This window comes from Vipera ursinii (assembly GCF_947247035.1).
Source record: "Vipera ursinii genome assembly, chromosome: 4".
Lineage (NCBI taxonomy): Eukaryota > Metazoa > Chordata > Lepidosauria > Squamata > Viperidae > Vipera > Vipera ursinii.
Genome location: NC_139514.1, coordinates 86,652,646 through 86,675,273, shown reverse-complemented (window position 1 = coordinate 86,675,273; position 22,628 = coordinate 86,652,646). Strand labels below are relative to the sequence as shown.

The following is a 22,628-nucleotide window of genomic DNA, read 5'->3' as shown; positions in this document are numbered from 1 at the left end:
AGGGCCCCGGGACCTCTCCTGGTTGAGATTTCCTGCTGATGGTACCTCTGGTGACCTCAGCAGATGGCAGCGATGTGGCCTGGTTTTCCACATGCCCGGCACATTGCTGTATGGAATCGGCATTTCGTGCATTGATGGCAGCATCCGCAACCCATGCACCTAAGGAATGGAACTGCCTTGTCAGCTGGCCTCGGTCCCTTTTCCTGGTCCCTCTGTAGCTTGTCGACCTCGTAGTCTAAGTTGGTGTCTTCCAACTGCTCGGCATCCTCGTGGTGGACAGCTTCGGTGCTTGGCACGCTTTTGAAGGGCCGCAGTGTCTTAACAGCCCCTCCGGTGGCTTCGTCCACCATGACCTCCTTCAAGGCCTCCTGTAGTGAGTCTCCTTACCAAAAAGTTTTTGTTGGAGCACTTGATTCCTGAGTCCACAGACTAAGCGGTCTCTTAGTCTCTCCTCCAAATCAGCAAAATTGCATATTCGGGACACTTGACAAAGAGTAGTGATGAATTCTGTAGCCGACTTGCCGGGCTGTTCATCCCGCTGCTCAAAAGCATGCCTCCACACTATAACTGACAATTTTGGCTCAAAATGGTCTTGAAGCTTTTTCTTCAAGTCCGCATAAGTGACGGACTCTAGCGGTGCTGGGGCAACCAAGTTCTTGGCAATATTGAATGTGGCTGGGCCGCACATGCAGAGGAGTGTCGCAGCCTTCAGCCCATCTTCACTGACCTGATTTGCACGGAGGTAGTTCTCTGTGCAGGAAATGTAGGATGCCCATCTCTCTGGGTGTGTTACATCGAATTCTTCGAGCTTTCCTACTTTCGCCATGGTGAGTTTCTTTCATTGCTTGTTCCTTGTGTTGCCTTGTGCTGCTAGCTTCTGTGTAGGCCCTAGGACGGATCCTTAGGGCGTGGTGGTCTCCAGCGTGTCTTGCTAGGCAGACTGAGGGAGGGAATGTAATTCCTGCCAGGCTGTGGAGCTGGCCTCATGACTTCAGGCTCTTACGATGAAGCAGCACATCCCACCTTCGTCACCAGTGTTAAATATTCGGTTCTTGAGGCATTAAGCGAGACGAAGTTTTGAAACAGCAACAAGTTTATTCTAACTCAGAACATAACAGAAGCAAGCTAAATAGCTGCTCTGCAGCTATTTATATGGTTGGCCTCTAGGCGGCGACCAATGGGTTTAAAGTAGCAATTTCCCACCCCAAGCCTAATTAACAGCCTGGAGACAGCAAGTCTAGCTCAGCAACAGCAACCGTTACATAACACCCAGACAGTAGGTCAGACATTAAGCAAGTGAATTAAAACAAATAAGGCCAATACATTACAGAAAGTATTGATGCAGCTATTTTATTTTAGCTATTGCATGAAATCAAAGAAAATATTACCTCCACCTGGAAGGATGTCTCTTTCTGTGAGGCACAGCTTATATCCATAATCATGTTCTAAAACGAGTGGAAGAAATTCTAGAGCTAACTGCTCCTCAGTGCATGGTTCTTGGTTGGCTTCAATGAACTCTGGTTTTGCATAGGAGACAAAAGCATCAAATTCCTTCCAATCTAAAAATAAATAAATAAATTAAAATAATGACAATGAAAAGAAGCAAATGGACATTAAAACTTAAAAAGGAGGAAGGAAAGGAAAATATTTTTTAAATCAGGGAAATGGAGTGAAATGTTTTGCTTGAACTGACCACTACTGCCATGGATACTGAGACAATGCAAGGAAGGAGAACAGGAAAAGTAGCAGTTCTAGAGATATTCTGGCAACAGTGTGCATGTGAATGCCTGATTGTATATGGGTATATTATATGAGTCTCCATCTCTGTGTAAGTGTTTGTATAAGAAATAAAAACAGCCACCATGGCTAGGATATATTTTCATACCAAAACCGTATTAAATGTCTGGATTTCAATTTTTTTATACAGCGATTAGAACACAAAATCAGGTCTGGATTTCAATTGTTTTTTATACAGAGCCTCACTATCTTCAAACAATATCTTACTTAATTCTTGTTATGAAAATAAAATAGTAATAAAAATAAAATAAAAAAGACTGTCTCTCTCACAAAATTAATTTATTTTCTTATTCTAATTCCTTAATTACAAAATCATACTCATAAAAATAACATTGAAGTTCCAAATGAATATTTCATAGCTATCAAAGAAATATACATGCCTATTCTTTCATATATACTATGTACCTCCAAACAATGTCAAAAAGTCATAATTTGCCCACAGCAATATTGTGCATTACTGGGCAAAGAGGGCATTAAACCAAGCTTTCTGCAATTTCAGTCAAGCACTCTATGATGCCACATTATTCTTTGATTTACAATGTGCTGACCTATATCCAGTGGTGGGATTCAAATATGTGAACAACTGGTTCTCTGTGTGGATGCCACTTCCAGAAGTCTGTTCTGGGCCTGGGCAACAAAAAATTAGCTACCGGTTCTGCCAAACTGGTATGAACTGGCTGAATCCCACCCCTGCCTATATCGCTGGAGAATTGTATCATTTTTCATTTTACCAGCAGAGGCTGCTCTAAAACAAAATCTGTAAGCCATCTGAACAGTGAGTTAACTACTGCATCAATATTCTTAATCCTCTAATGGACACAAATTCTGATCTTGGAGCATTTTCTTATAGAAAATGAAGTGATTCCATATCTAAATTAAAGTGCAGCATGCAGAATATCTAAATGGGCATTCAGCACCACTGCTTAGAAATTATAGGCAGAAAATTTATGAATGGCAATTTGTAACATGCAAAAATCAAACCATTTTATATTGGCTGTATTAGAATCTTGTGCAAATAAGATATTACAGAACAATTATGATTATTATTTATTAAATTTATTATGAACACCCACTGAAATTTATCCAAACATAAATTAAAATTGTGAAAATTGTGAAAATAATGAAACAAACATGGCAGCCTAGACTAAAAATAACCATAGTAATAAAAAAAACAACAGGGATTTCACAGACACACTAACTCAAGGCCTGAGAACAGAGCCAAATCTTAAAGTCCTTCCAGAATCCCAGAAGACTGGGCACCACACCTACCTCTGGAGGGATGCTGCTCCAGCAAGAAGGGGCAACAACATAGAAGTCACATGTCCTTGATTCCCCAAGATGGCAATATGTAATGGAGAGGATGTGAAGTGTATCCACTCTGCCTGAATGTACCATACAGGCCGAAACAATTGGAAATAGGCAGTTCCTCAAATAACAAAGACCTATGCCATAAAGAGCTTTATAGGAAACAACCAGCACTTTGAAATGCACCCAGAAGTCAACTGGCAGCCAACATAGTTCATATCACAGTAATAATACATAGGCATAAGAAGAAAGATCTGTTACCAACTGCATTACTGCATTTTTAATCAGCTGTAGTTTCCAGATGATCTTCAAGAGCAATTCCATGTAGAACACATCTACAGTATAAGATTCATATTCTTCTTAATCCTATTTCTTTAGCACACAATTTGGACTATTGGTGTCTTTTCTAAGTTTCAAGAAGTAGTTTAATCATCCTTAATCAACCTGGTATTTTCCAACTACATTAGGCTTCAACTCGCAGAATTCACAGCCACCTGAAGTCTTAGCATATCTACACAATACTCAGTTGAAGAAATATTTTAAAGGAAAAAGTGATTTAAATCTACATCAGAGACTGATACTGTTATTTGGAACTGACCTATGCTATGTAGATATATTTGATTAAAATTCATGCCTATCTCTGAAATTTGGGGCATGAACTTTTCAAACTGGTGAGTTATAAGCAAAAAATTGCCATGCTATGTATTTATGCATGTTTGTGTGTGTGTGTGTAAAAATTATCACCATAGTTTTTATCTTCCACTTTTTAGTTCTGTACATTTTTAATTCAACAGATCACTGATGAATGTTTGTTTGTTCTACATTCACAACTAGCTTATAAAAAAAATCAGAATTGCTTGACAATAAGAACACAAGAAAAGAAATTCTTTTGCTACCAGCTCCTTTCAGGTGTTCTAAAGTGATCATATATTTTTATTATAAAAATAACAAGTTTTATTTTATAAAAAGTTTTATTTTTAGCTTAAAAATGAGAAACTTTTAAAAGAAAGGATCAAAAGGGGGGGTGGAATAAAAGTTCATTTTTTAGAAAATGAAACTTTTGACCTAAATTCATTTCCTGAATACCTCTGTGGCAGACGAATATTAAAAACATCTTTGTTAACAGGATTCTGTAACAGCCGCTGCACATTCATTAAGGTTATATCCCTAGCAATTCCTCCCTCCTCGTTCTTTCTCTTCTCCTCCAATATTTTTTATGAAATCTGCCCAATGTTTCTCTATTGTCTCTGTTTTTAAGATTAAAATTTAACTACAGTATTTTATTAATAGTTTTTATTTTGTTGATTTAGGTCAGATAGTAACATTTGAAATGTTTGAAAGTTGAAAGTTCCATCAACTGAATTTAATGAAAGAAATGGAAAAAAAAGAGTTCATCAGATTTTGCTGATGGCTTTGATAAAAGATTTGCTTCCTGTGTATTTAAAAGGATTATGTCAAGTTTTAAGAAATGTGGGCATGTGCAGTGTTTTGGTTTGGGGGTTTTTTTTCTGGTACAGACTGATTCATACTGAAAATTCCACCCTTCCTAATTTCCCTAATTTTCCTTTAACCATATCTGATTGATGAGTTATAAGATGATAGCTAAGGGCTTATTAATAATTTCTTTCCAAATTACAACTAAATGCTATTATTCAAATTTTACAGGCTGTTGAATATTGTTGCAGTATACCTCTGCATTGGGAATGGGAGGAAAGACAGGATTTTAAAAATGGTTTCTTAGGTTTCAGTGCAATATTCCATTTACTGGGTCAGGAGAGATTATAATACATGCTCAATTCTATCACCAGGAATTCTTATAAAAATGAATATTTTGTATTCATTGTATTAGTATTCAATATTTGGGAATGGGTTGCTGAGAGTCCTGTATGTCAAGTTAAGATACTTTGAGACAATGGGTAAATGAGGTAGGAGCAAATATACGTAAAGTGGAGAGAGAGAGCAAGAGAGAGAGAGAGAGAGAGAGAGAGAGAGAAATGAACTGATAAGAACCAGTAGTATTGACCAATCTTCTCCAATTAGTAAATTGGCCATTAAATGCTATTGTAAATCAAACATTCTTACCACTCAGAGTTTCATCTTTGGCTAGATAATTCCGATAGAATAATATAAGTTCAATCCAGTGGCTATAAACCAGCAGGCCTCCTGAAACCACTCCAAGTAATATTATAATAGTGCCACACAAAATAAGCAAGAAATGAATTGCTAGAGAGAAAATAGAAATAGATAAAACATAATACAAAATTAATGATGACGTTAATGATTAATGGTGAAGTGCAAGATGAAGTATAACAGCTGGGGAAGGATGTGATGGATGATGACCTGAACTTGCCCACTGAAGAAATAGATGTATTCCTAGATCCTCAAGGAATCTTAACTGCCTGCAAGGAATATTATTTAATTTTATCCAAGATAAGTATATTTAGCTGTGGAATTTTCATCTGAAAAGCCATATATTGGTAGTACTCATTTAGCAACCACAACTCAGTCTTTAAGCAAAGCAGTCATTCAGTGAAACTGAAACTGTGTGTCAAGCAATAACATTCGATGTTAGCAGAGTGCCTCAGAGTCACTTGAAAAGCCCATACGTCGGAAACTTGACACTGTGCTTATGATCTTACTTCAATTTTCCTTTGCTTCACATATCCATGAAGGTTGTAAATGTGAAGACTGGTTGCAAAGTTACTTTTCCTCACTATCTTAATTGTGAATGATTGCTAAAAAAGGCAATCATTAAATGAGGACTACCTGACTACCGGAAGGAAGGAAGGAAGGAAGGAAGGAAGGAAGGAAGGAAGGAAGGAAGGAAGGAAGGAAGGAAGGAAGGAAGGAAGGAAACCTCTTGTCTTCATGTCACTTACAATCTAACTTCACAGAGAGACCTGGCAGCCCCTTTTAAAAAGACCCTGTGATTAAGTATATGGATTCATTAGAAAACGTTGTATTGGTGGAAAACAACAGCTATCAGATATGGCACAAGAAACTGGAACTGTTTTTATAATAGGAAATTGAGGCTAAGGCTGATGAAATTCATGTACAGTAGAATTTCATAATATAACACAATAGGTCAGAAAACCAAAGAAAAGTGTTAATGACGTCAAGTAGAGCAGTGATATTATCTTAGTGGTTTGACAGTTTTACCTTTTTCTGTTTGCCTCTTAAGTTTGATCACTCCAGTAGCATTCCCAATAGAATTTTGGGCCAAGCAGATGAAGTGGCTGTTTAGATCTTCTTCAGTTACTTTTATCAGTTTGAAGGTAAGAATAAAGGTTTGTCCATCCAGTCCCTGTGGATGAACTCTAAACAGAATAATGCTCTTATCAATCATCAGTCATGCTCCCATCCATGTGCAAACATTTGCAGCTTTTCATGATACCCATGAACAAATATTTTAAATATATAGACAGGACTCTTTACAATGTCAGAAAAAAAGAATAAAAAATTGTGTCAGTCACATCTACCAGTCACATTGAAACTCTTGTTCTTTTAATAATAATAATAATAATAATAATAAAGTTGGAAGGGACCTTGCTCATCTAGCCCAACCCCCTGCTCAGGCAGGAAACCCTATAGCATTTCAAACAAATGGCTGTCCAGTCTTTTCTTAAAAACTTCACTGTTCAGGAGGCAGGTTGTTCCACTGGTTGATTGTTCTAACTGTCAGGAAGTTTTTCCTTAGTTCTAGGTTGCTTCTCTCCTTGATTAATTTCCATCTGTTGCTTCTTGTCCTGCCCTCAGGTGCTTTGGAAAATAGCTTGACTCCCTCTTCTTTGTGGCAGCCCCTGAGATATTGGAACACTGCTATCATGTCCACCCCCCATTCTTCTCTTCATTAAACTAAACATACCCAATTCCAGCAGCTGTTCCTTATATGTTTTAGCCTCCAGTCCCCTAATCATCTTTGTTGCTCTTCTCTGTACTCTTTCTAGAGTCTCAACATCTTTTTTACGTCGTAGTGACCAAAACTGGATGCAATTTTCCAGGTGTGGCCTTACCAAGGCATTGTAAAGTGGTATTAGTACTTCACATTATCTTGATTCTATCCCTCTGTTACTGCAGCCTAGCACTGGGTTGGCTTTTTTGGCAGCTGCAGCACACTGCTAGCTCATATTTAAGTGATTGTCCACTAGGACTCCGAGATCCCTTTCACAGTTACTACTATTGAGCAAGGTACCCCCTATACTATAGCTGTACATTTGGTTTTTCTTGCCTAAATGTGGAACCTTACTTTTTCCCCCATTGAATTTCATTTTGTTAGATAGCACCCAGTGTTCAAGTCTGTCCAGATCCTCCTGTACCTTAAGGCTATCTTCCTGAGTGTTGGCTATTCCTGCCATCTTGGTGTTGTCTGCAAATTTGATGAGTTCCCCATCTATCCCCTCATCCAAATCATTGATGAAGATGTTGAAGAGGACTAGGCCCAGAACAGAGCCCTGGGGCACCCCACTACTCACTTCCCTCCAAGTAGATACGGTTCCATTGAGGACCACATGCTAAGTATGGCCTGTCAGCCAGCTACGAATCCATCTGGTGGTGATGCTGTCTAACCCACATTTTTCTATCTTATCAAGTAGTAGGTTGTGATCTACTTTATCAAATGCCTTACTAAAGTCCAAGTAAATTATATCCACAGCATTCCTCTGATCCACTAATTTTGTCACTTGGTCAAAGAATGCAATAAGATTTGTCTGGCATGATCTGTTTTTGACAAATCCATGTTGGCTTTTAGTAATGGACTTTGTTTGCCTCTATGTGCTTGCTGATTTGTTGTTTGATTATCTTTTCCAGAATCTTCCCAGGTATTGAGGTCAGGTTGATAGGTCTGTAATTTCCTGGATCCATTTTTTCCCCTTTTTTGAAGATGGAAACTACATCAGGTCTTTTCCAGTCCTCTGGTAGTTCCCCAGTGCTCCAGGATCTTTGAAAAATATAGTTCAGTGGTTTTGAGATCACATCTGCCAGTTCCTTGAGAACCTTGGGGTGTAATGCATCTGGTCCTAGTGATTTGAACTCGTCTAGGTTGGGCAGGTGCTCACTTACCATTTTCTTGCCTATCTTAACCTGTGTTTCTATTCCATTTTTTATGGCAATAAATTTGATAGGTTGGTCTGTTTTTTCCCTTTGTGTAAAGACAGATGCAAAAAACTAGTTAAATAGTTCTGCTTTCTCCCTGTTGCTTGTCACCTTCTTTTTTACAAGTCCACCATATATGATAATATGTTGCATCCTCACAACCACACCTCCAACATTTGGGCTGGCAGTTTGGATACATACTTGCTAATTTTTTAGGATCTAAATGTCATCTATAAAACATTTTATAAAAATTCTCTCTTAAATTTTGAGCCTGTGTAAATTTTACATTTCTGACCCATATCTTTTCCCAAGTATCCATTGTTATAACCTCCTGAAAGTTCTGGGCCCACTTTATCATACAATCCTTAACATGTTCCGTTTCTGAATCAGCTGCTTGTCACCTTCTTGTCACTTTCACCCACTAATGGACCAATCATTTCCTTTACTTTTTTCTTGTTTTTTTACATGTTGAAAGAAGCTTTTTTGTTATTTTTGTCTTTGGTCACAAACCTTAGTTCATTTTGAGCCTTAGCTTTCCTCACTTCATCTTTGAAGGCTCGGGCTATTTGCTGATATTCTGACTTAGTTATGTGCCCCTCTTTCCACTTTCTATACTTGTCCTTTTTATCTTTCAATTTATCAGAGAGTTCTTTATGCAGCCATGCTGGTTTCTTTTGAGAGCTGTTATTTTTCTTCTTTTGTTGGTATTGTGCTAGACTGGGCTTTTATTATCTCACTTTTCAAAATTTTCCAAGCTTCTTGAGTTGTTTTCCCCTTGAGGATTCTCATCCATGGAATTCTTCCCAAGGTCTCTCTAAGTTTATTGAAATTAGCTCTCTTAAAGTCCAAAACTCTAGTTTGACTGTATTCTATTGCTTGTGCTTCCATAATGTTGAATTCCAATATTGCATGATCACTTTCTCCCAAGGTTCCTGTGGCTTCAACACCTTCTATCATTTCATCTCTGTTAGTGAGAATTAGATCCAAAATGGCTAATCTCCTAGTTCCTTTCTCTATTTTTTGGGTGACAAAGTTGTCTGCTAGGTTTGTCAGGAATCTGTTTGATCTTCCACTTGGTGCAGAGTTTGTCTCCCAGTTGTTGTCAGGGTAAACAAAAAACTCTATTTATGGTTGGTCAACAAGGTCTTCCAAATGCCACCTCATGAATCTGCCACTCAAGTACTAATATGTTTCTTCTATAATCCATCTTTCCAGTAAGAGTCTTAACATAAAGCCAATGAAAAATTAAACCCCAAACAAGATTGCTAAACTAAATGACAAACCTTAGGAAAACTCATGGGCCTAAATTCAAACAAGCTAAATGAGGATTTAGTAAGATATGAACTGAGGGATAATTCACTTAAAAATCTTTGGGTTTTATCATATTTATTAATATGATAATATATTTTATATCTGTTATTTTTTTTAAAAAAAACCTGAAAAAATAAAAGCAGAATTAAGGGTTCACAGAGTAGGGCAAGTTAAAGAAGATTGAGATGACAATAGAAAAGTTAAAGCTATGTACTGGATCTAATAAAAAAAATAGTAATTTCATCTGCAGTTTCATAATGGCAAACGTATAAGAAGACATATATTTTATGTTTGAGATACAGAACAATTTCCATACTGAGGACCACATTTTGTCTTTCAATAATATGTCAGGAGTCATGCCCCAAAAATCTTGTGATGGGATTAAAATTCTTAAACAATTTAAAAATTCATATTTGGGTTTTAAAAAATTAAAACTGACTTCATCTAACTAAGATTACTTTTAATGTGATTACTCAGATATATTTAATAATATAACATTAAAAATACAGTTTGATGACAACTTTGGGAAATGCATCTAAGGCCTCCAAGGAGCACCTGGACTCCTTGGAATTTCTAAATCTAAATCTTCCTTCCTTCCTTCCTTCCTTCCTTCCTTCCTTCCTTCCTTCCTTCCTTCCTTCCTTCCTTCCTTCCTTCCTTTCAATTCAGACCCTTTCTTTCCATACCTGTCTTGCTGTATCAGTTGTTGGTTTTTACTGGTTTCTCGGTACCACTGTAGTGAGGAGGAAACATTCATTTCAAAACCAAATTGTGCTTTGCATTCAAGATCAATCGGTTGACCTTAAAAAATAAAAAAAGATGAGGGTGGGGGGAAAACAGCATGCATATTTTCCATGGATCAGAAAATATTTTAGAGCAGTTTGCAAATGGTTATGAGATTCTTTACATAGGATTTGAAAATTTGCAGATTATTAATATTAAGTAGCGTATACAAAGGTTCTTCAAAAAATAACTCAAGTAGCTATGGGGTTTTTTTACACAAAAAGTCTTGTTGCATTTTAAAGACTAGTACATTTACTATTTTCATTAGTTTTCATCCTACACCACTTCAATCTATCTTTCATGCACTTGATGGAAAGGAGGTGATACAGAAGCACAGAGGATAATAATTATACTACGCATGTGTATTTGGGTGTATGTTTGCATTTGTGTGTGTGTTTGAGGAAGTCTTGATTCCTAGAAAATGCTTGGACAGTTGCAGTTTTCTTGGGAAGATTTTTCAGAAGGATTTGCCATTTTTTGCTTTCTATGACTGTGAGACTGTGAGTGGCTTCATGCCTAAAATGGGACTAGAACTTTCAATATTCTAGTTTCTAGCCTGATGTCTTAACCAATATACCAAACTATATCTCTCCTATTAGGTTTTAACTGTGACATATTTGAAAAATGTTGCATTTAATATGACAAATGTGAGTCTTCTAATATAATGGTATTAGAGCAAATTGCTATAGAATAATAAAACTGTACATTCCTGTTATGCTAAGTGGGAATGATCCTAGGAGATAGGATGAAGAGCCATAGATGGCAATGGTCAGATAAGAGACAGCTGAGTCTACAGAAGTAATGGAGCATGGCAAACATCTCAGAAAGGACCCTTCCTAGTTTATTGGACTGTAAAAGTGTAAAGTACTTTAGGAGTTGCAAGGTTATGTTAATGTAACCTTACAATACATGTAATACTCCTGGATCTGCTTCTTGTCTGGACTACTTTGGAGGGAGAACAATTCCACAAACTGGAAAGTCAAACATCTGTCACTTTTAAAAAACAAAAATATGTTGTACATGGGTAGTGGGAGGAAAGATGCCAATAAGGAACTTATAAACTAAACTGGCTGCAGAGAAGGCACTTGCCTACATTTTAATAAGTTATATTTTTCCCCCTTATTACACTTAGTATTACAAAATCTAAAAAAACCTTTCTCCCAGAAAGATCATAATATCTGAGACTCCAACACATTTAGGACTTTAAAATATAATGTCCAACCCCTTGAAATGCTGGTAATATACTCTTGAATCTATACATTGCAATTGTTCTATGAAATTCATATTTTTAAGCTGCAGCTGTTTACTGGTGAAGATACGTATGGGAACCATATGACTTGTGACTTTTCCCCTATTTCAGAATAGAATCCTGCTATTTTGCTAAAATAATAGACAATCTATGATTTATATCATAAAATAAGTAATCCCAAAGTACCCGCAACTAGTACATTTTGACTAAAATTAAGCTATAGCTTAAAGTGGAATGCAGTCAATGTAAGATACCTATTATCTGATAGGTTACAAGATAAAAGTGAAAATTTAATTCTTACCAATTTCTACTTCAAGGGTTATCTCATTATTGGGATTCAAAACCTTTGGAGGATGGATAGTGTCTTTTGCTAAAACATGAAAAATGGTGTGTTAGAAGTTAAAAAAAAAAAATCTTTAACTTGTTCAATGCATGTCCAGGTTACAATACAGAGATCCATGAGACAACACAGACAAGATACCACTTAATTGGTGGAATGACACCAGTCATTATTTAGTTAGCTGAAATAATGCAAGCAATTTCTTTACAGGATTAAGTACTTTCAGCAAAAGTGAGTTCTGTAAAGAGACTTCCGGTTTTGTGCCGTAGTGCCCGGTCATGGGATTGCAGCTCTCCGCACCCCATGGCTAGTTTCGCCCTGCCAGAGGACCCTAAATGCGTCTAAGTCGCGGGAGAGGAAGCAAAGAAAAGAAGGATGCCCTGATGATTCTGGAATGATGGTAGTCATTTCCATCGATTCGTGGAAAGCCTTCTAACCTGACAGGAGAAAGGCTGGTCACACTTAGTTGACCAGCCCAAGCTACTTGCAGACAAAGTCCAAAGGCACTAACCAGCACAACAGTGAACAGCGTGCTTGAAAAGTTCTCCAAGAAGCAAAAAAGCCTCCCAAAGTGAGAAGGAAGGGGATTACCTCACCCTTCTATAGATGGAAGTGGCAAATTAAATTAAATTATATATATATATATATATATATATATATATATATATATATATATATATATATATATATATATGTTTCAAATGTTAACTCTTTAGATTACCTTGCTAGGCCCCAAACATGGGGCAAATCTTTATTTCCTGTTTTCAGCCTATCTTGAAGGCTATCGAACAGGCAGTAGTCACACCGGACAATTCCTATATATATATATATATAGTCATTCGGGTTTTTCCCCACATAGAATTGGAGGTATCAGGGCAACATTTCAATGAAATCTCATCCGTCATCCTCAGGCTGGATGTGTGTGTGTGTGTGTGTGTGCGTGTGTGTGTGTGCGTGTGCATGTGGGTGTGCGTGTGTATAAACAAAAATAACTCTTTGTTTTAAAAAGTTGAAAAATGAACAGTGACATCTAGTGGAAATTTCCCCCATCCAGTTGTTTTCAACTCTAAGGGGTGGTGCTCATCTCCATTTCTGGGTTGAGGGAGCCAGCATTGTCTTAAGATATTTCCATGGTCATATGGCCAGCATGACTATAAGCTGTTACTTTCCCATTAAAGTGATACCTATTTATCTACTCACATTTGTATGCTTTCAGATTGCTAGGTGGGCAAGAGATTTCTTAGTCTTCTTACACAAATACCCAGACACACATACATATACTTCAAGACAAGTGCCATATAAATTTAATAAATAATCAATGTCACATATTTGTGAAACTCATTAAAAATGAAACTGGCTAATGAATAATACTTTGTTATCTTTTAGAACAATGTTTTTATTTGCTTGCATGTGATATGTATGTTCATACTTAACCATCCATATGCAACCTCACTATCTACTAGAACAGACATGTCAAACACAAGGCCCGGGGGCCAGATCCGGCCCGCGAAGTGGTTTCATGCGGCCCGCAAAGCCATCCTAGAAACAGTGAGGGAATGGGCCCCCACTGCCTTGGCCCTGGCCCAGAGACCCTCCTTCTGCCAGAGACCCTCAGATCTGTCCCACTCCTGCCCAGGCCCCCATAGGCACCCTTGATGCGAATGATGTAGAGCTGGCCACGCCCACCCAGTAGGCCACGCCCACCCTGGCCACACCCACCCGGCCCCGAGGGCAACCGCAATGCTGATGCGGCCCTCAATGAAATTGAGTTTGACACCCCTGTACTAGAATAAAAATCAGGGTTTAAATTGGTGCTGTTCCTTCAACAGAACCTTTTCCATATGATATATAGATTTTCCATTGAAATTATCTTAACATGCATAATTGGGCTACCATAATAATCTGCCATAGCAGATTAGCTCCATCAATCTTAAACAAGAATTATTTGAATGCATTCTTGTAAAATTTTCCAAGATAAAATTCAATCCATTTTGAAAAAGAAGTGTTGTCAATAATTTATTTATTACCACATAGATCTCATTTTTTGTAATTTATTTTAGAAGTTTGTAAAAAGCATGTTTCTATCTTCTGAGTAAATTGCTTTAAGAAGGGAATGTCATAACTGCTTAGACCAGTCAGGAATGACAAAGATAAGCAAATAATTCAACTAGTCATTGAATATTACTATATCATTATAATTAAACAATATAAACTCTAAAGTCTGATATAGTACATATATCACTGCTAAAATATAAAACACTATAAGAAATTATTTATTATGCTGAATTATGTATAGTGACTTACAGATAACATGCACATTTAGTATTGTTCTCATTTTCCATTGTATACTGTGGTCAGTCAACATGTAATCACATGTATAAGTACCGTTATCTTTATCATACACAGAACGCAGTACTAGTTTATCATTGTAGAATTGTAGGCCAGGTCTTTTCTTTTTACGTTCTACTTGTATTCCATTCTAAAAAAAGATAAAGATGAACAACTCATGTATTATGATTGGTTGAAATGTGCAAATTCACAAATTCTCAAGTTAACCGCCAGATACTTCATAGCAATTGGTATTCATAAGTGTATGATTTCAGATCCTCAAATGAATTACAAAACTATGATGATTATTAGCCATGAAAGGTGTAATTAAAGAACTTTGGGTGAAAATAAGGAGTTTTAATTTAGTTTTCTTTCTGCAATAGCCTTCTCTGTACCAGTGCATTCCAGATATGTGGCATTCCAGTTCATATGAATCCGATTTTGGTTTTTGACCATGGTGGCTGGGAACTTCAGAAATTGTGATCCATTATAGCCAAAGAGTGCCAGGTTGTGAAATCCTACTCTACATGAAACCAGATTCTACGACCTTCCCCATCCCACTTTTCCAATGGCAATTAACAATACCACTTCACAATGTTTACAGCCCTCTCTATGCACTTTACGGAGTCAGCATATTGCCCCCAACAATCTTGGTCCTTATTTTACCAATCTTGGGAGGATGGAAGTCAATCTTGAGCTGATGAGGATCAAACTGCTGGCAGCTGGAAGAATTAGCCTGCAATACTGCATTCTAACCACTGCACCACCATGGCTCTTAAAATTAAATTAAAATTAAATCCAAATGGCTTTGTGTTTGCCAACCAGTAGCAGCACCTACTTGACTTTGGCTAGTCTTGAATGTCCATCCAAGTACTCACAAGCTCCAAACTTGCTTAGATTTTAAAGAAACCATGGAATAGGTCAAAGAAAATATTCCAAACTCTGCACCAAGTGGAAGATCAAACAGATTCCTGACAAACCTAAAAGACAACTTTCTCTCCCAAAAAGTAGAGAAGGGAACTAGGGGATTAGCCATATTGGATTTAATTCTCACCAACAGAGATGAAATGATAGAAAGTGTTGAAGCCACAGGAACCTTGGGGAGAAGTGATCATGCAATATTGGAATTCAACATTCTGGAAGCACAAGCAATAGAATACAGTCAAACTAGAGTTTTGGACTTTAAGAGAGCTAATTTCAATAAACTTAGAGAGACCTTGGGAAGAATTCCATGGATGAGAATCCTAAAGAGGAAAACAACTCAAGAAGCTTGGGAAATTTTGAAAAGCGAGATAATAAAAGCCCAGTCTACCACAATACCAACAAAGAAGAAAAATAACAGCTCTCAAAAGAAACCAGGATGGCTGCATAAAGAACTCTCTGATAAACTGAAAGATAAAAAGGACAAGTATAAGAAGTGGAAAGAGGGGCACATAACTAAGTCAGAATATCAGCAAATAGCCCGTGCCTGCAAAGATGAAGTGAGGAAAGCTAAGGCTCAAAATGAACTAAGGCTTGCGACCAAAGACAAAAATAACAAAAAAGCTTCTTTCAACATATAAAAAACAAGAAAAAGGTTAAGGAAATGATTGGTCCATTAGTGGGGGAAAGTGGCAAGAAGGTGACAAGCAACAGGGAGAAAGCAAAACTATTTAACTCGTTTTTTGCATCTGTCTTTTGCTAGCCTTCACTGAGGTCGTTATGTCCTTTCACCATCTAGCTGCTGTGCATGCCCGTCTCACTGTGCATGGTCACTCCATGTCTCTGCAGGAACCTTGCTCTTATTCCTGTAAACTGTCAATGTCTTCATGGGATGTGTAATCAGATCGGCCGTTCTCGCTCTCTGGTGCTCAGATGTCATGAATCTGGCTCTGTTGCAAGAGTCGGTCCTTGTCATGGTCTCAATACCCTCTCGTTCTTCAGTTGCTATGTGTGTTTGTCCTGTCTCACATGGCTGCTCTGTGCTGCTGTCGGCTTTATGCTCTGGTTGTTGTGGACATTAACAACTGATGTGCGGCTGCACATAGCACAGTGAGGTTTATACACTGAACAGCTGGGAGGAGGGATTTTTGAATTTCAGACCGAGACCAGCTTTTACATCAAAGCCGGAACCATTGAGACTAAATGTGAGTGAGCGGGTGGTGAGCATGCTGTATATACGTTCTGTGTCCTGACCATTAAAATGGTCACACAAGTGTACATGTAGGTTCTCTTTATCTTCAGTCCTTACTCTGATTATGTCAACAGCTAGTTGACGAAAGCTCAGTAATAAAAAGTCTATTTTATATCCTGGAGTTCACTAATTTTATTGATTTTAAAATGTCTACACCTGTTATCTTTGATAACTTTACACACACACACAAGGGGGAAAAACAGTCCAACCTACCAAAACCAGTGCCATAAAAAACAGAATACAAACACAAGTTAAGATAGGCAAGGAAATAGTAAGTGAGCACCTGTCCCGCCTAGACAAGTTCAAATCACCAGGACCAGATGGATTACACCCCAAAGTTCTCAAAGAACTGGCAGACGTGATCTCAGAACCACTGAACTATATTTTTCAAAGATCCTGGAGCACTGGGGAACTACCAGAGGACTGGAAGAGGGCTGATGTAGTTCCTATCTTCAAAAAAGGGAAAAAAATAGATCCAGGAAAGTACAGACCTATCAATCTGCCCTCAATACCTGGGAAGATTCTGGAAAAGATAATCAAACAACAAATCAGTGTACACCTTGATGCAAACAAAGTCATCACTAAGTCAACATGGGTTTGTCAAAAACAGAACATGCCAGACAAATCTTATTGCATTCTTTGACCAAGTGACAAAATTAGTGGATCAGAGGAATGCTGTAGATATAATTTACTTGGACTTCAGTAAGGCATTTGATAAAGTAGATCACAACCTACTACTTGATAAGATAGAAAAATGTGGGTTAGATAGCATCACCACCAGATGGATTCGTACCTGGCCGACAGGCCGTACTCAGCGTGTGGTCCTCAATGGAACCGCATCTACATGGAAGTAAGTGTGTAGTGGGGTGCCCCAGGGCTCTGTTCTGGGCCCAGTGCTCTTCAACATCTTTATCAACAATTTGGATGAGGGGATAGATGGGGAACTCATCAAATTTGCAGATGACACCAAGCTGGCAGAAATAGCCAATACTCCAGAAGATAGGCTTAAAATACAGGAGGATATGGACAGACTCGAGCACCGGGCGCTATCTAACAAAATGAAATTCAGTGGTGAAAAAGGTAAGATTCTACATTTAGGCAGGAAAAATCAAATGCACAGGTATAGCATAAGTGGTACCTTGCTCGATAGTAGTAACTGTGAGAGGGATCTCAGAGTCCTAGTAGACAATCACTTCAATATGAGCCAGCAGTGTGCTGTAGATGCCAAAAAAGCCAACACAGTGCTAGGCTGCATTAACAGAGGGACAGAATCAAGATCATGTGAATTACTAATATCACTTTACAATGCCTTGGTAAGGCCACACCTAGAATACTGCATCCAGTTTTGGTCACCACAATGTAAATAAGATGTTGAGACTCTAGAAAGGGTACAGAGAAGAGCAACAAAGATGATTGGGGGACTGGAGGCTAAAACATATAAGGAACGGTTGCTGGAATTGGGTATGTGTAGTTTAACGAAGAGAAGGGTGAGGGGTGACATGATAGCAGTGTTCCAATATCTCAGGGGCTGCCACAAAGAAGAGGGAGTCATGCTATTCTCCAAAGCAACTGAAAGCAGGACAAGAAGCAATGGATGGAAACTAATCAAGGAGAGAAGCAACCTAGAACTAAGGAGAAACTTCCTGACAGTTAGAACAATCAACCAGTGGAACAACCTGCCTCCAGAAGTGGTGAATTCTCCAACAAATTCTCTAGAAGTTTTTAAGAAGAGACTGGACAGCCATTTGTCTGAAATGGTATAGGGTTTCCTGCCTGAGCAGGGGGTTGGACTAGATGACCTCCAAGGTCCCTTCCAACTTCTTCTTCTTCTTCTTCTTCTTCTTCTTCTTCTTCTTCTTCTTCTTCTTCTCATTATTATTATTATTATTATTATTATTATTATTATTATTATTATTATTATTATTATTGGACAAATAATCTCTCTATAATTTTTCAAACAAATCAAAGCTATTTGAATGTTTCATGAAATGTACGGCAATTGAATGGATGCAAGGAGTTGTTATCTTAAAAAAAAAACTTACTTTGTACCATTTCACTGATGATTGTGGAAGATTAGAATAACAGTTTTTCCCTGGGCAACCAATATATGTTCCTTGGTCCACAAATAGATAAATGTCATTTCTGTTGTTAACTGAACAATTAGCCATAATTTTTGTTTGAACAGCTATTAAAATATTGACACATGGTGATAGGCTATCCCTGTGTGACACAAAAAGAAATTTCAGGAGAAATTATCCAGAGACTAATTCTGTGCAGCAAGAGAAAAAATGAATTTAATACATTGCTGAACCTGAAATGTACAGTAGTACTGCAGTACTCATCATTGATTGGTTCCTTTTTTCCATAAGGAATAATGTAGTCACAAGAGCTGACACTGACAAGTTCTAGCTTGTGCGTTAAGTCCCAAACAACCGATGAGTTCTGGACAATATTTTTGCATCAAAATGCATTGAGTACCAAATTTGATGAGTTTCAAAACAGTTGCATACCAAGGTACCACTGTATTATTAAAATCTTTGAAAAAAAGTTATAATGTCCCAGTATATCCTAAGATTGTAAAGGAGATTTTATTTATGGAAGAAATTGACAAAGAGGTTTGAAGATTTAATATGCTACAAAACTATATGGAAATTGTGAGCCTCCCAGTTGCTTGAGTAAAAGTTCCTGTTCACTATCCTATTGGATAGCTTTGTAATCTGGTTTAATTTAACATGTTCCAAAATTATATTACACAGTATTATATCATTCATAAAGTTATGTGGCTATGATCACACTACACAGCATCTGAGTATACTTTTAGTAGTTTCCATTCTTTTTCTGAATTATGATTAATATGAAAATGTTTAACTAAAACATATTTTTCAAAGAATTAGCTGCAGATCATATCAGATATTTTAAAAAGTGATTGCTGGAAAGGTAAAACATTAGCAAACTAGAAGTTTATTCACACAACCAACCTTTTCATACAGATGTATATTCCAGAATGTTCAGTTTTTATTGGGCTAAACCAAAGTGAGTTCCCCCAAAGAGTAGGATTGGTGGTTTTATCACTGAGGATCATAGTGGTTCCTCCATCACTGGATTGCCAGAACCACATTACATGTTTTTCATAAAGAGAAGAATGGTTGTAAATTGATGCGGTGTCTTCAGATGGCAGATCACATGATACAATAAATTTGTGGTTGCTGATGGCTCTGTACCTCACATTGGTATGCTTTTTAAGGCAATCTGAAAAGAATTTAAAAAGTCAGTACTATCTTATTTTTTTAAAGGACATTTTAGTTATTATAAGCATCCAGGTACATACAGTATGTAGGTAGGCCTTTGCTTTTGAGAAGCTATCAGCTTCTCAACTAATAACAACAAGGCATCAGTTTGTCAGTGTGCGATATTTTATGAATTTCATTGCCAGCACTAGTTCTACAGCCATTAATAAGATAACAAGCCTCATTCCTTGGATCTTCTATAAGACAACCCATGAAGACCTCTGATATCAAAACATTGAGACATTGCATGTCCCAAGCATCCACAGATTCTGAAATAGCAGAAGTCCATTTACCCTCACACTACTGGAAAAGAAAAGAAAATGCTTACACACACACACACTTACACACGCGTGCACATGTCTTATTTCATACTAAGTAAATTTGGCAGCATATAAAAGGAAAAAACTAATTAAGTTCCCCCCCCCCCAAATCCTATAAGGGGAAGCCTAAAAACCACCATTTGCCTGGTAGATCTATCTGAGTAGATAAAAAAAATCTTGGACCAAGAGCTGGGTTGAGTCCAGTGTTCAAACTAATGAGGAAATTGATTCCCCACAAACTATACAGAGCAGCAGCATTTCTGCAGTTTAAAATATACCACAACTATGTCAGAAAAAAACGGCTGAGTTGCTGAATACAGATATTGGACTAAGATTACAGAGTCTCTACCTGATTCAGCAGGTAGATATGTCTTTAATATACATTGAATTTATCAATCTCAGTACAATCAGCACTGATAACATTTCTCCAGGATTTCCAAGAGGAATTCCCAGGAACTGTTGGGAATTAAACCCAGAATCTTTTTTCATATGAAGTGTGTTCTTTGCACTGAATCTTTGAATTGAAATCTTTTTATCTTCAGAAGCTGAAAAAAATCTGTAGATAGCACATTTAATAAAAAGATAACCCTTGTTTGATATTCAAGACCGACCTATGTTATATTCAGAAGAGGGTGGAGTTTTGAAGGATGAATAATGGACAAAAATGTATGTATTCTTGAAAAGCCTTATATTGTTTATTGACATGTACAATAGACTTTTGTAGCTAACAAATGTATTGCATATTCCTGCCCACTAACCTACAGTATGAAGCCCTCCCTATCTAGAAATCATTAAAATCTGCCTCTGTGAAAGATGTAAAATCACACTTTAGGTAGGAAAATATCTTTAAAAAGACAACCCCTTATAACAGGGCTAGCTACTGGCCCATAAGCTGTTTGGAACTAGCCATGGAAGTGATGGCTGAACACACACACATCCCCGCTTGCATGAGCAGCGGATAAGCACAAATGGAGCTGTGTATGCTCGCTGGCCATTTGAGCGGAACCATCCCCTCTCCCCCCCTCCCCCCTCGGTCCATAAGGCAGGAAAGTTTGGAGCACTCTGCCTTATAGGAAAACTGAGAAAGAAAGATCAAACAATGAAGATTTGCAGTAATCTTGACATAGCTTACCAGTAACCATAATATCACCAGCTTCTGCTCTTGTCACAAACAATAGAAAGCACCAGAAAAACAAAAGCATTGTTGTCTAAGATTTCATTTCTGCAGTGTTGAATCTTTGGCAGTAAGCCCCAGTGGCAGACATTGAAACTCTTTTCATTACCTGAAAATAATTTATTCCAGACAGAAGCTACAAGGAAAGTGTATAGAGGTAAGCAGAAAATCTTTGTGACATATTTCATAGTTACTTTATGAAATAAAACAAGTTAAAACAAGAAGTAAAGTTACTTTACTTCTAAAACACCTTCTTTAAACATGGGCCCTGTAAGGTTCATAAAATCATAGACTCATAGGACTGGAAGAAACCTTGGAGTTCTTCTAATCCAACCTCCTGCCCAGGGCAGAAGTCCTTATTCCATTGTGGACAAATTGTTGTCCAATCTTTTCTTGGAAACCTCCAAGGATGGAACACCCATGACTTTAGGAGCAAGCTGTTCCACTGATTAATTGTTCTCATTGTCAGAAAATTTCTTCTTAGTTTAAGGCTGGATTTTCCTCTAATAAGCTTGCATCCATTGCTTGTTGTCCGACTCTCAGGTGCTTTGAAGAATAAATCAATCCCCTTTTCCCTTTGACAGCCCTTCAAGTATGGGAAGACAGCTATTATACCCCTGCTAAGCCTTCTCTATAGTTCCTTTAGCTGTTCATCATATGGTTTATCCTCCAGACCACATTGATCTTTATTGCTCTTTTCTGCACCAATTCATAGCTACAACTCACTATTATATTACTTTTTATTAAGAAAAAAATGAGGGATTAAATTTATAACTGCTATAAAAAAATTATAAAAATGCCAAATACATCTGACTATGTGACAACCCAACCATAATAATAATATAATATGCATCCATTCTCTTTTATACTACCTGTTTAAGGAAAATTTCAAAAGAAACATATGGGAAAATATGGTTGAGTTATAACTACATGTCAGATTTTCCATACTATTCCATGAAGCTTTTAAGAATGAGACAGCATAACTAGCACAAAAGAAGCTTCATTTGAACTGATTTCATTTGGAACCTGAGAAATAAAAACTACTACATTAGTCTATACCAATTAACACAGAAAACTTACTGAGTGGAGATAATAGATTTATATTTAGTGAAAGAAATTCAAAGGCTTTTTAAGCCAACTACTTTCATTCAAATAAAAAGTTAATTCAAATAAATTAAGGAAATCAAAGAAAAGGATACAAATATATTTGTATTAATTTACATATATACAAATTATTTGCTAAATTTTAAAAAAACCTTAAATTTTATTTGAGGTAATGAATCTGAGAAATTGTAATTTGAAAAGGGATTATTTCCTGAATGGCAAATCTTACCTTTCAATCTTATCAGAAGCAGTAAATGTTGTGTTCCCTTCTAAACAGAATTTCATATGCACGTTTCCTTTTAATCATCTTCCTTGACCTCAATTTTATCATTTGTTCCTCTTTTAGCAAGTCATGTTTCCGGCTTC

At 37.3% G+C, this 22,628-nt stretch overlaps 1 protein-coding gene across 1 annotated transcript in view; it reads right to left on the bottom strand.

Annotated features, from left to right (window-relative positions):
* IL18RAP (interleukin 18 receptor accessory protein) overlaps positions 1 to 21,448 on the bottom strand; it is a gene marked incomplete at its 3' end in the record, with an annotated part of 28,039 nt that extends 6,591 nt beyond the window's left edge. The window contains exons 1-9 of the mRNA XM_083362996.1: positions 21,117 to 21,448; positions 19,356 to 19,626; positions 18,420 to 18,597; positions 14,181 to 14,355; positions 11,838 to 11,906; positions 10,191 to 10,305; positions 6,262 to 6,419; positions 5,185 to 5,325; positions 1,389 to 1,559 (exon numbers count right to left, since the gene is read on the bottom strand). Of these exons, the coding sequence (XP_083219122.1) occupies positions 1,389 to 1,559; positions 5,185 to 5,325; positions 6,262 to 6,419; positions 10,191 to 10,305; positions 11,838 to 11,906; positions 14,181 to 14,355; positions 18,420 to 18,597; positions 19,356 to 19,626; positions 21,117 to 21,186 (1,348 nt within the window). The 5' untranslated portion in view covers positions 21,187 to 21,448. The remainder of the gene's footprint in view (positions 1 to 1,388; positions 1,560 to 5,184; positions 5,326 to 6,261; positions 6,420 to 10,190; positions 10,306 to 11,837; positions 11,907 to 14,180; positions 14,356 to 18,419; positions 18,598 to 19,355; positions 19,627 to 21,116) is intronic.
* Positions 21,449 to 22,628: the final 1,180 nt, after the last annotated feature.